This window comes from Prionailurus bengalensis, chromosome A3 (assembly GCF_016509475.1).
Source record: "Prionailurus bengalensis isolate Pbe53 chromosome A3, Fcat_Pben_1.1_paternal_pri, whole genome shotgun sequence".
Taxonomy (NCBI): domain Eukaryota; kingdom Metazoa; phylum Chordata; class Mammalia; order Carnivora; family Felidae; genus Prionailurus; species Prionailurus bengalensis.
In genome coordinates this window covers 1053857-1064794 of record NC_057354.1, presented here as the reverse complement: position 1 = coordinate 1064794, position 10938 = coordinate 1053857, and the positions used below count along the sequence as shown (strand labels likewise).

The window sequence follows — 10938 nt, the reverse complement described above, 5'->3', positions numbered from 1 at the left end:
CCACGACAGCTTTACCCATCACGTCGTGAGATCCGTCGACTTTGAAGAACGATTTACAATTTACAACGATTTTTTTGTCGTCTTGCAGTGACAAAAAAGCAGGTTTAGGATGCCCTCACTCTCTGGGCACTGGCGGTAGCCTGAGCCCATTATTTTCACTAATATTGGCCTTGGCCCGCAGCAAGACCAGCCAGGTTGGTCTCTGAGGCAGAAAGCAGAGTTTCTGGGTTCTGGGTCCCTGGTGGAGGTCCGGGCGCCCTGTCTGTGTGGCATGGCCCACTCTGCCGGTGTCAGGGGCTGGGCGGGGTCTCTGCCCATGTGTCTGCCTCAAGTCACCCCCCGGAGGAAGGCAGAGGGTGTGTGGTTGAGAGCTGGGGTGAGGTCCCTCGGAGCCTGGTCCAGGACAGGCGGTCCAGCAGGCCCTGCCCCCGAGCCCGCTCCCCACCTCAACCCATTTTCAGGGACAAGGGGTCCTGCAAATTCCTCTGCCCCATAAGCAGTGGTGCAGAAGCTCATCCCCGGCGTGGGGCCGAGTCGGAGGAGGCAGACCGGGTGGCCATTTAGCTCTTCACCTTTAGGACTAGAGACAATGACTGTCCCAGGTCAGCTCTTGAATGAGGCGGGGTCCGGAAGGCAGGTCTCCGCCCAGGGGGGCCTCCACCCTCCTTAAGGCGAAGCCACAGGTGTCTGAGTCACTGCGGGAGGACCCGCCCCTGCTCACCGGCAGGGAGGGAGAATGCCGGCCCTTTCCCACCGTCTTGTCCTGCGTGATGCACGTGTCCCTGTCAGGGTCAGACCTGCCGGGGGGGGGGGGACACTCCCCACCACTGCTTCCCTGGCCCTGAGGCCCTGCGCCTCGGGCACAGCCTTGCGGCGAATGTCCACCCCCTCCTTCATGGCACTGCCGCCCGGGGGACCCTGGAACCTCCAAGGAACAGGGAGGCTCCGTGCTGAGGTGGCTCCCACAGTGGGACGGCGGGTCCCAAATGAAGCCTTTCGCCAGGACAGGAGGGAAGAGAAGCCAAGGCAGGGTCCTGATGCTCCAGCTAGGAACTCAACCAAACCACAGACACTCGGCCCACAGGAAGGGCCACAGTGGCAGGGACACAGGGTCACCGCGCCCCCGCCAGGGTCCAGTACCCAGGGGCACTGTCCGGTGTCCTGCTCTTCAGCTGAGGAAGGAGGCCCCTTCCCACACCTGCCTTCTCACGTCAGGCACGCTGGTCTCTGGCTGCCTCGCCTCTTGTATAGAGGGTGAGGGCTCTTCCTCCCGGGGAGGGTCCCGAGAGAGACCGGCTTCTGTCCGGCTGCAACCCCAGCCCCCAGGGGACCGCCGCAGCTCTCAGCCCCCACGTGAGGACCTGGCTGGCTGAAGGCACGGAACGGGGAGGCGGCTCGGTTCCCTTCCAGGCGCAGCCCCGGGTGGTGCAGCTGGGCCCCCACCGCTCAGGCCCGGGCTCCCCCGACCCCCTCCCCTACCTCCCTGCCTCACAGACGGGTGGGGTGTGGGGGCCCGGCTCTCAGGACTCGGTGCTGCTTCGCTGTCATTGCCGTGGGCAGGGTGGGGAGCAAAGCGGGGGGCGGGGGGGGGGGACGTCTCGGCGTTCCCTCCCTGCGGTGTCCCGGGGCCAGCCCCGCTCAGCTTCCCCCCTGCAGGAACGGCACCCGAGCGCCCTGGGTCCCACAGCTGTCCCACTCTGCCCCCACTCCTACCTGGCGGCCTCCCGCTGGGAGTGCCCCCCCTTTCTTTCCCTGCCGGCTGAGTATCAGTCCCTCCCACCTCAGTCACTGAAGGGAAGTCTGGGAGGCCCTTGGAGCACCAGGGTCTCAGGCCCTGCCCTTGGGGGGCAGGAAGAGCTGCATTAACTCAGCCCCTCTGGTGAGGAGACTGGCCAGAGACAGAAGCGCCCAGAGTTGAGTGACGTGGACAAGGCTCCAACGGGGCACCTTACAAAGGTGTGGGCAGGGGCAGGGAGGCCAGGGACAGACAGTGTCCTGGGACTCATGGCATCGAGGCTGCTGCCCTCCAGGGCAGAGGACCATGGGGAGCAGGCCGCCTGGAAGGAAGCGTTGCTGTCTGTCAAGGAGAGGCCCGGACAGGAGCACACGGGGTAGATACTCGCTCACTGGGCCTCCGCCCTCAGGGAGGGCCCTGCCGCCTCCCACAGCCAAGGCCAGCTCGACAGAGCCCTCCGGAGGGGCCAGAGCAAAGCTGGTGCTCACGGCTCGTTCACACGTCTGTTAGAGTTGGTATCTGAGATGCTTTTCCCAGGAAGGTCCCGGGAGCCAGGAGGCCAAAAGCAAGGAGGGGCCCAGTGAAGACCACGTCCGCAGTGGCCACAGCGCGTGTCCGGGGACCTGTGCTTTCCTTGCCTCTGTGCACACAGAGGGCACGCAGCCCCTGCACACTTCCAGGGGGGCCTAGTTAGCGCAGCGCGTGGTGCGCCCTCCCCCGTCCGCCTAAGACGCCTCCAGCAACAGGTTCGGGGCCGCCCGCGCCACTCACAGCCCCTGCCAGGTGCCCACGCCAGACGGACCTCCCGCTTCAACAGTCACAAATTAGGACATGAACCCTAATGTGCAGGAACTGCGAGGGCCTCCCACCCGGGGCCACAGATGCCCGCTGCCCTCCCCCTAGCCTCCCTCTCTCACGTCCTCTCTTCTCATGAAGGGCTGCACACTTCCGCCCGTGGAAAACCACTATCGCGGGCCCTAAGCAAGCGGAAACCGTGACAGACACAAGGAAAGCCAATGGCCTTACCAGATGCCACAGACGTGGGGTCGAAGGCCCCCGAATGACGCAGGTGAGAGGCACCGAGTGTCCTCCATGCACCCAGCCTGAGGTGGGCAATCCCCCGGCCCGGATCTTGGGACGTACTTACCTGGCCCAGCCCAGGCCTCCCACCACTGGGCAGGCCCCTGTCCACCGGCCCCCTGTCCCTCCCAGAGTTACCAGGCACGAGGCATCGGCTCGGTGTCTGTCCCCTGCCTGCAGCACGAAGCCCTCCGACCCTGGCGTAACTGCCCCCTCTCCAGAGTCCGCACTGCTCAGACAGGAGGGTTGACCTTCCTGGGACCCACAGCCCTGCTCAGCCCCTGGCACCGGGTCTTGTCCTCATGTCCACTCCCCTCCCCAGGCCTGGGTCCCAGGAACACACGGAGGGTATCTCTTTGGGGCAAGGACGTTCCAGACACGTCTCCCGGCATGGACACTTCCTGTGACACTTGATTTGCAGGGTGGGGGGCGCCCGTGAAGAGAGGCAGGAAACCGCCCCTTCCCCTAAGCCACCGCTTTCCCACTAGAATCACTCATGAGAAACAGACGGCCGGGCCCTGGATGAAGGTGCGGACGAGGGGGGAAAAGGGAGCTGCACACTGAGCGATGGAGGGAGTTCCAGGGTCAGGAGAGGGAAGGAGGGAATGGGCGGCAGGGAGACGAGGAAGGACAGAAAGGTGGGGGGGGGGGGGGCAGAGCTTAGGTGCGAGAGAAGCAAACACAGGCAGGAGAGGCCAGAAGGGGAAAGAGCTACAGGACAGGGAAGACACTGGGACAAGGGACGGGGGACAGGGACCCGGATCTGGACAAAGGAAGCCACCCTGTCCCTTCCCATGAGCAGACCTGACAGCCCAACCAAGGAGGGTCCTGCTGCTCCCAAACCAAGCCATTTCTCGGGATCCCCAACCTTCCAGGATGCAGGTGTGGGCCGGCTCAGGCTCCAGGGCCGCTGTGGGAGCGGTGGGGGGAGGGCACCCGGGGAGTAGGGGGCAGCACTGGGGTGGGGGTGGGGGGGCCACAGAGCAGGGCAAGTGCAGTACAGGCCGGAGCTGTGGCTGCCTCGTGATGGGAGAGGGGGCCTTGATGGGGGCCTGAGGCAGTGGGGGGCTGCCCAAGGGCCAGGCACCCCTGCTCCCCACTCAGAGGCCAGAGGTGGGATTGACCACCCGGGGAGGAAGCTGTCCCTCCTCACCTGCCGCCCAAAGGGGTGGAGGGTGGCCACAGGCTTCACCCCAGGCCGTCAGCGGAGGAGGCGGGAACAATGCAGAGCCTGGCGGCCTCAGCCTCAGAACAGACCAAGGGACAAAGGGTCCCCCAACCTGTGGCCCGTCTGGCCTCATCCGTCCTTCACCCTGCCCGGCTGAGGAGACAACCAGCTGGGGGCAAGGGTCCTACGGGGGGAGGCCCAAGGCCAAGGGTGTCCCTGCCTCTAGCTCCCAGGTTCCAGAAGGAATGTGCCTTCCCTTACAAGGCATTTTGCCTTTACAGGGAAGGATGTCCTGCATGCCTAGGGGCCGGGGCACGGCATCCTGGGTGCTGGGCCCCACAGCTAAAGGTCTCTAACTGCTTAGGCCTGGTGAGTGGGGCTCTGTGGGCCCTGGAAGAATTCCAGGGAGACCAGACCCCAGAGACCTGCTCCAGGCCTCCTAAATGCTATCTGGAGGACAGTAGTGGGGACAAACCCTCACCCCTGCCTCCCAGGGGTGATGTACTGACACCAAGATGCTAGATGGGGCCAGTGGGGAGCTGCTGGGAGGCAGTGGGGAGCCGCTCCAAAGCCAGGACCAGCCCTATGGAGGGGGGAGGCTAGTCCCGGGGGGCAGGGGCTGGTGGGGAGGCAGCTGGCCGGGGTTCTTACTTCCTAGCTGGGTGGCCACAGAGCCGCCCGGAACCTCAGGGAGGTCCGGCAGGGGCGCCTGGGGAACAAAAGGCCTGTTCCCGCCACTGGCCAGGCATCCAGCCTCCCCTGGCTGCTGCCTAGGACAGCTGCACTAGCCTCCAAAGCTCCCCGCTTGGCCCAGCCCAGGTGCTGCACGTACCTGGGCTCCCGCAGCAACCTCGCAAGCGCCCGCAGTCCAGCGGCTCCACAGCTCTCCGGCCCGAGGACCCATCATCCCAGGATCAGGGTGGAGATGCTCTGGGGCTGCTGGGCCCTCCGTTGGTCTGTCTCTCCTTGAGGGGCTGGGCTGGCCAGGGAGGAGGGAGGAGGGAGCAAGGGGGCGGGGGCGGGGGCGGCAGGGAAGGGGCTGTGGCCTCATTTCCAGGCAGCGGCCCCTGGCCCCTGAGCGGCCCGCCCCATTGTGTGCCTGGCCTGGCTCACTGTCACAGCCTTTGTGGCGGCCTCTCCCCCCCAGGGGAACGCGAAGCTGGTGGGGGTCCCGGCCCCCCACCAGCTTCAAAGGGCAGGTTCCCCCTTCCCACATCAGGCCCCATCCAGACCCAAGCAGAGGGACCGGTGGCTGGCTCCAGGCAGGGACCTGAGCCTGGTCGTGGGGGTGGGTCTTGCTGTGTTGTCCCCCCTCCTAGTCTTACAGGGTGAGGAGCCAGGCAAGCATGCTTTGAGCACGTGGGGGTGGAAGAGGCCCCGAAGGAGCAGCCTGCAGAGGGTCCAGGCTGAGTTGGGTGGGCGGGTGGGCAGGTGGGCCCCTCCCCCCCTCCTCCCCTCCTCCCCCTCCCCTCCCTCCCCTCCCTCCCCCTCCCTCAGGACACCTGCTCTGCCTCTGGGAGCCTTGGTCCTGGTGTGGGAGGGCTGGGGAGGGACAGGACCGGGGTGCTCCCCTCAGAGGAAACGGGTGGGGTTCCTGGTGCCTGGCGGAGGGGATCCGGGCCTCGCTGCAAGGGCAGGTCTGTGGGTGGGGGCCTCCCAAGCCGGCACTGGAAGCTGGGGACCATTTTGTGGCTACAGGGGACCCAGAGCAGGGATGGGGCTTGTAGTCCCTTGCAAACCGTCCCCTCCTCCCTGAGGCTGAAAGCCTCAGCCTCCCCTCCTCAGGCTTCATCTACACTGCCAGCGCCACTGGCCTCCTGCCTCTCCCTACCGCTGTGGGTGGCCAGACCCCTGTCCCCCTCCTCCCCAACCTGGGAATGGGGGCAAAGGTCAAGCAGCCAGGAGCCAGCTGTTCCCAGATGTGGCCACAGCCCCACCCCTTTCTGGAGGAGTGACAAGCCTTGCGCCCAGGGGGGCGGGGGCGGGTGACGAGACAGCAGGAGCCGCGAGGGCGGGGGTTCGTCACCGGTTTCTGTGGGTTTGTTTAATCCCACGCCATTCGCCATTCGCAGGCTTTCGCGGAAGGCTGCAGGGAGAGAAGGGGGAGGGGGTCTCGGCCCACGTCCCGCCCCCAAGAAGACACCTGACCTGTCTCCAAGTTGCCGGCCGGCCCATGGTGAGAGGGGCCTTTGTGCGCATGGAGGAGGCTGCCTGGAACCCGGAGCCCTGAGCCACCCGGCTGCACCGCCCCGCACCCTTCACTCCGAGGCGGGGAGCTCGCAAATAAATCCACAAACACAAAATCTCGTGTGCCGGAGAGAGACTGCGGCGTGGGCATCGGCAGAGAGCAGGTGCGGGGAGCAGCGAGGCCGCCGCATGCGGAGGCTGGGCCCGCGCCGGGGCCTGGCAGCAGTAAGTTGACTCTTATGAAACCTTGGGAGGCTCCAGGCCCATCAGGAAGGTCCCTACCGGATGGGCGGAGGCTGGGGACCGGCTCCCTTTCCCAGCCTACACCCACGGGTCAGCTCCACCCCCACACCCAGGGCCATCCTTCCTCCCGGAAGGCCAGGGTGATGGGCCGCTGGTTACTGGCAATGGAAACGCACAGCCTCGGTGCTCAGGACTCGAAATGTCAAAATGGCAAGAGGAAATAAAATGCCTTCGGGCTGCGCAAAGCTTGTCTGATCCAAGGGAAGGAGCACGACACCCCACATCTGCCCTGCCTGAGGAGAGATCTGCTGATGGTGAGGGAGGCAGGGCTCCACCAGGGAAGGGAGTGAGTCTGCGAGGGGTGCTGACCCTTCCCGGCCCAGGTGGAGCCAGCCCGGTAGGAGAGAGATCTGAAGAAAGATCTGGGGTCTGTAAACCTGAGGCCCCCCCCCCCCCTTAGAATGCAAACAAGCTTCAGGGAGCTGGAAACCAGAGCCGGCCTGGGCCTTTCCAGGAAGCCAAGGGTGGCGGGTAGGCGTCTGCCATCGCACCCCGACTGGACCCGGACCCTTCGTGGGAGAGGACGGGGTGGAAAGTCCAGAGGCAAGGTGGGAGAGCGAACTGGGGTTCAGAGTCGGGTTTCAACACCATGGACAGCGGACCCCCTGCAGCTGCAAATCTCCCCACGTTGGGGTGAGGAGGGGTATCCTCCACCTGGTGGACAGAGGCTGACAGAGGCCGAGAGCAACAGTCTCTGACAGAGCTGAGTGCCAGCTGCCCAGTGTCCCCTGCCCTCCACCCCGCCAGAGAGAGTGTCCAGCTTGTGTCCCGCGATGGCTGTCAGCCCCACAGGCTTTGGGTGCCTTCCTGAACGTCGGGCGGGGGGTAGGTGAGTATGTTGGGGGGGAGGGGGGGACGTTGCATGTCTCAGGCGAGAGAGTGGGGCCATCTTGACACCGCAGAGGACGAGGAACCGCGGCTCCAAGGGTGAGGCTGAAGCGGCACCGAAGGGTGAGGGGAGCTCCAGTGGGCTGAGGAGGGGGTGGGGGCTGGGGGTCCCAACCCCCTTCCCCGTGGGCTCTCCGTAGCTCCCTTAGTGCTGGAGAGGGCCCGAAAGGAAGGAAGCAGGGCAGTGCACCCAAGGTGGGAGGGTCGGTGGGCTCCGCTCTGAGGGCAGATGGCACAGGGGCCGGGTTGGCCTGAGGGAAGGGGAGGGGGGCAGAGGCCTGCTGGCCCGGCCTGGGCCTGCGGCTCCCTCTCCGTCTGCTCGGGAACAAAGGCCCATGGGGAAGGCCTGAGGTGGTGTCACTTAGGAAAGCCTGGATCCTTGGCCCTAGAGGAACAGATCAGGGACATTCCTCAGAAGGGCTCCAAGCAGAGGGCACCGGCTCAGCAGTGAGGCCAGGAGGTGTTGCCTGGGGGCAAAATCTCCCCATCCCGCTCAGGGCACTGTGAGAAGGGGGAGCAGTCTTTGATGGGGGGGGGGTCGCTATCTCCCTCCTCTACATAAACGCCCGCAGAAGCCCCTGCACCCTCTGATCTCTCTGCAAACCCCTTCCCTTCCCGTGTAGGCTGGAGGGGGCCGTGGCAAATAACGGTTTGTGAGCGGGTGGGGGGAGGGGAGTGTGTCACGGGGGCCAGTAGAGGAGGCTCCAACCTGCAGCGAAAGCCTGAGGGCAGAGGTGTGTCTTCGGTGCGGCCAGGGTGTGGGCCAGGGTGTGGGCCGGGAAGGCCTGGCTCTCGCGGGTGTCGGTGCGCGCCCAGAGGCGCTGCGGCTGGTGGGCTGTGGGAGGAGCGTTGGAGTGCGGGCGGGGTGGGGGGAGGCGTTTCCGTGGGCAGACGTGTGGCCGCAGGGTGCCGGGCACGGTCGAGGGCGCTCGAGGGCGGCGTCCGTGTGAGCGGAGGAGCGCGCGGGGCGGGACGCGGGGAGTGTGCGCGGGAGGCACCGGGCGCGCAGTGCGTGTGTGCGCGTGTGCGCGGCGCGCGTGCCCCGCAGTTCTCAAGGACACCTCGGGGAGGCGGCGGCGGAGCCGGTGTCCGGGTGACGTCACCGCGCGCCCCAGTATAATCGCCCGGTGCCCGAGCCGAGCGCGGATACGCGCGGAGGCAACTGCGGCGGCGGGCGCGGGGACAGTCGCGCCGGGCCGGCCTGGGCGCCCCCAGCGCTGACCCCGCGGACGCTCGGCTCCCAGCGGGCCCGCGGCGCTCGTGGACTTGCCCGGCTCTCTTCGCGGCGGTCCACACGCCCTCCTGCGCCCGGGGCAGCGGCGTGCGGGGCCGGCGGGCGCCAAGAAGGAGGCGGGAACGGGCGGCGCTGCGAGCGGAGGCGGCGGCGGCCGAGGAGCAGCAGGCGGCGGAGGCAGCTGCCGCCCGGGACGGGTAACTGCGCTGGGGGCCGGCCGGGGCGAGCCTGGCGAGCGGCCTCTCCGGGTCTCCCGTCTCTCCACCAACGGCTGGAGCGCCTTCTCCCCTGCCCCGGCGCGCGGGGAGGACGCGTCCGCTAGGTTGAAAAAGACACTGGTGTTCATCTCCGAGCATCGAGATTCTTTCTTTGAACCGCACTCGTGGCGCGCTCCTGGGCCGGGCCGGGCCGGGGAGGGACGCAGCAGGGGGAGAACCGCTGCAGAGAGCCTGGCGCTGCCCAGTCGGAGCGGGCTCTGCACCTCTCGGCGGCCCGCAGGAGGCGGCGGCCGGGCGCGCACACCCGCTGGCTCCCCACCTCGGCTCCTCCCCGAGATTCCACGGGGCCCCTGGCTTCGGGGACGCCCCAAGAGGCTTGCTTGGGACCCCCTCCCTGCTGCGGAAGGGAGACAAGAGTGGGCTCCTCAGAGTTGGGGGCGGATCCGGGCTGGAGTCCGAGGAAGCACCGTCGGCGTGGCGCAGCGCCCCCGCCCCGCCCGCCCGCCCCGCTGAGAAGCCGCCGGAGCGTTCGCGGCCTTGGGGCGAGGACCCCACGCGAGCCGGAGCCGCGGCCCCGACCCCGGCCTGGCCGCCCGCCGCAGCCTGAGGGCCCCTCTGCGTGTTCACAGCGGACCTTGATTTAATGTCTATACAATTAAGGCACGCGGTGAATGCCAAGAGAGGCGCCTCCGCCGCTCCTTTCTCATGGAAATGGCCCGCTAGCCCGGCCGGCGGCGCCCCTCCCGCGGGAGGAAGGCGAGCCCGGCCCCCGGCGGCCCCTCGCGCCGCGGACAAATCCGGCAAACAATGCGCCCGCCCAGAGGGCGGCCCAGCTGCCGGGCCGGGGACCAGGCCGCGGGACACAAAGGGGCCCGCTTGCCTCGGGCGGCGCAGGGCGGGTGGGGGTGACCGCGGGGGAGCCTGCGGTCGGGACGAAACTGCGGCCACCCGGCCTCGGCCCTCGGCCACGTGCGTCCGCAGCGGGCGGCAGGGTACGGCAGGGTGTCCGAGGAAGAGCTGGGGCCGGGAGACAAAGAGAGAGGGTCCGCAGGGAGCGGCGGAGTGGGGGGTGGGGGCCGGCGTGCGGTGTGCCAGGAATCGACTGTCGGGGGCTAGGGGGGCTCGGTTTGGGGAGGTCCGGCCACCACGCGGGCGGGTCGGGGCGCTGTCCGCGGTGCTGGCGGTGGGCTGGCCCCGCGGGACAGGAGCGCCACGGGCGCAGGGCCAACTGTGTCCCGAAAGCCACTCGCCCCAACCGCGGGCCCTCTGGGCAGTTGCCATGACAACGAGGGAGGGGGTGGGGTAGGGTCTGAGGTCACTGCAAAGTCTGTCCTTCCTCGGTCCGCTCAGCGACGGGGTGGGGGTGGCCCTCACTGAGCTCCGGGAGCTGTCTCCCAGCCTGGAGAAAGAGACACTCAACAAGGGTAGGGGAAGGGCGGGGACAGTCTACACCTGCGTCCAGGGTCCCAACCAGGGCAGGTGTGTGCACCCGACCGCATCCCTCCCCAAACCTCGCTCTGGACTATGCGGGACTCAGGCACGTGAGGCTCCGCAGCCCAGGGGGAGGATGGCAAATCCCTCCCCCACCATCTGCAGCCGCAGTGACACCCACTCAGGTTTGCTGCAGGCATTTTTTTTTTCTGTCCTCAGGAGCCAGCGCCACCTGCTGGTGCCCTGGCAAGGGATCTGTGTGGGCTTCTGCTCCCTTCACCCGCCAGGCTCCCCCAGCCCCGCTGGCACCTTGGGTCACTCAGCTGCCTCTGCCCCAGGACAGACAGGCCCCCAGCCACGGTCCGTGGGGAACACAGGACCTGCGCCCCTTCCTCTCCGCAAGTCCCCAGCCCTGGCTTGGCTTTGCAGCCGCGCCGGCTTCCGTCTCAAAGCCGGGGCAAGGGGCCTTGGTCTCCCTGGATTTTCCCTAGGCAGGGAGCTGAAAACCTGCACAAAAGGAACCCACTTAGGTTTCAGGGTGTGGCCCCTCCAACCCCCACCCCCTCTGCAACTGCAGGGCAGGAAGCCTGCCTCCCGAGCTCTTCCTCAGCGCTGTCTGTCCCTGACATGCACGCCTTCAGGCACAAGCAGCAGCCAGGGGGACCCCGTCTTCCCACCCCCACCCAAGTCAGGG

General features: G+C 67.3%; 1 protein-coding gene across 1 annotated transcript; it reads right to left on the bottom strand.

Moving 5' to 3' along the window:
• Window positions 1-6564: 6564 nt before the first annotated feature.
• LOC122466898 (translation initiation factor IF-2-like) lies at window positions 6565-10094 on the bottom strand. Its single transcript, XM_043553192.1, has 2 exons — window positions 8071-10094; window positions 6565-7746 (listed from the first exon to the last, which is right to left on the bottom strand). Exons 1-2 carry the CDS (start codon window positions 10092-10094, stop codon window positions 7719-7721), a joined length of 2052 nt encoding a protein of 683 aa, XP_043409127.1. The 3' UTR covers window positions 6565-7718.
• Window positions 10095-10938: the final 844 nt, after the last annotated feature.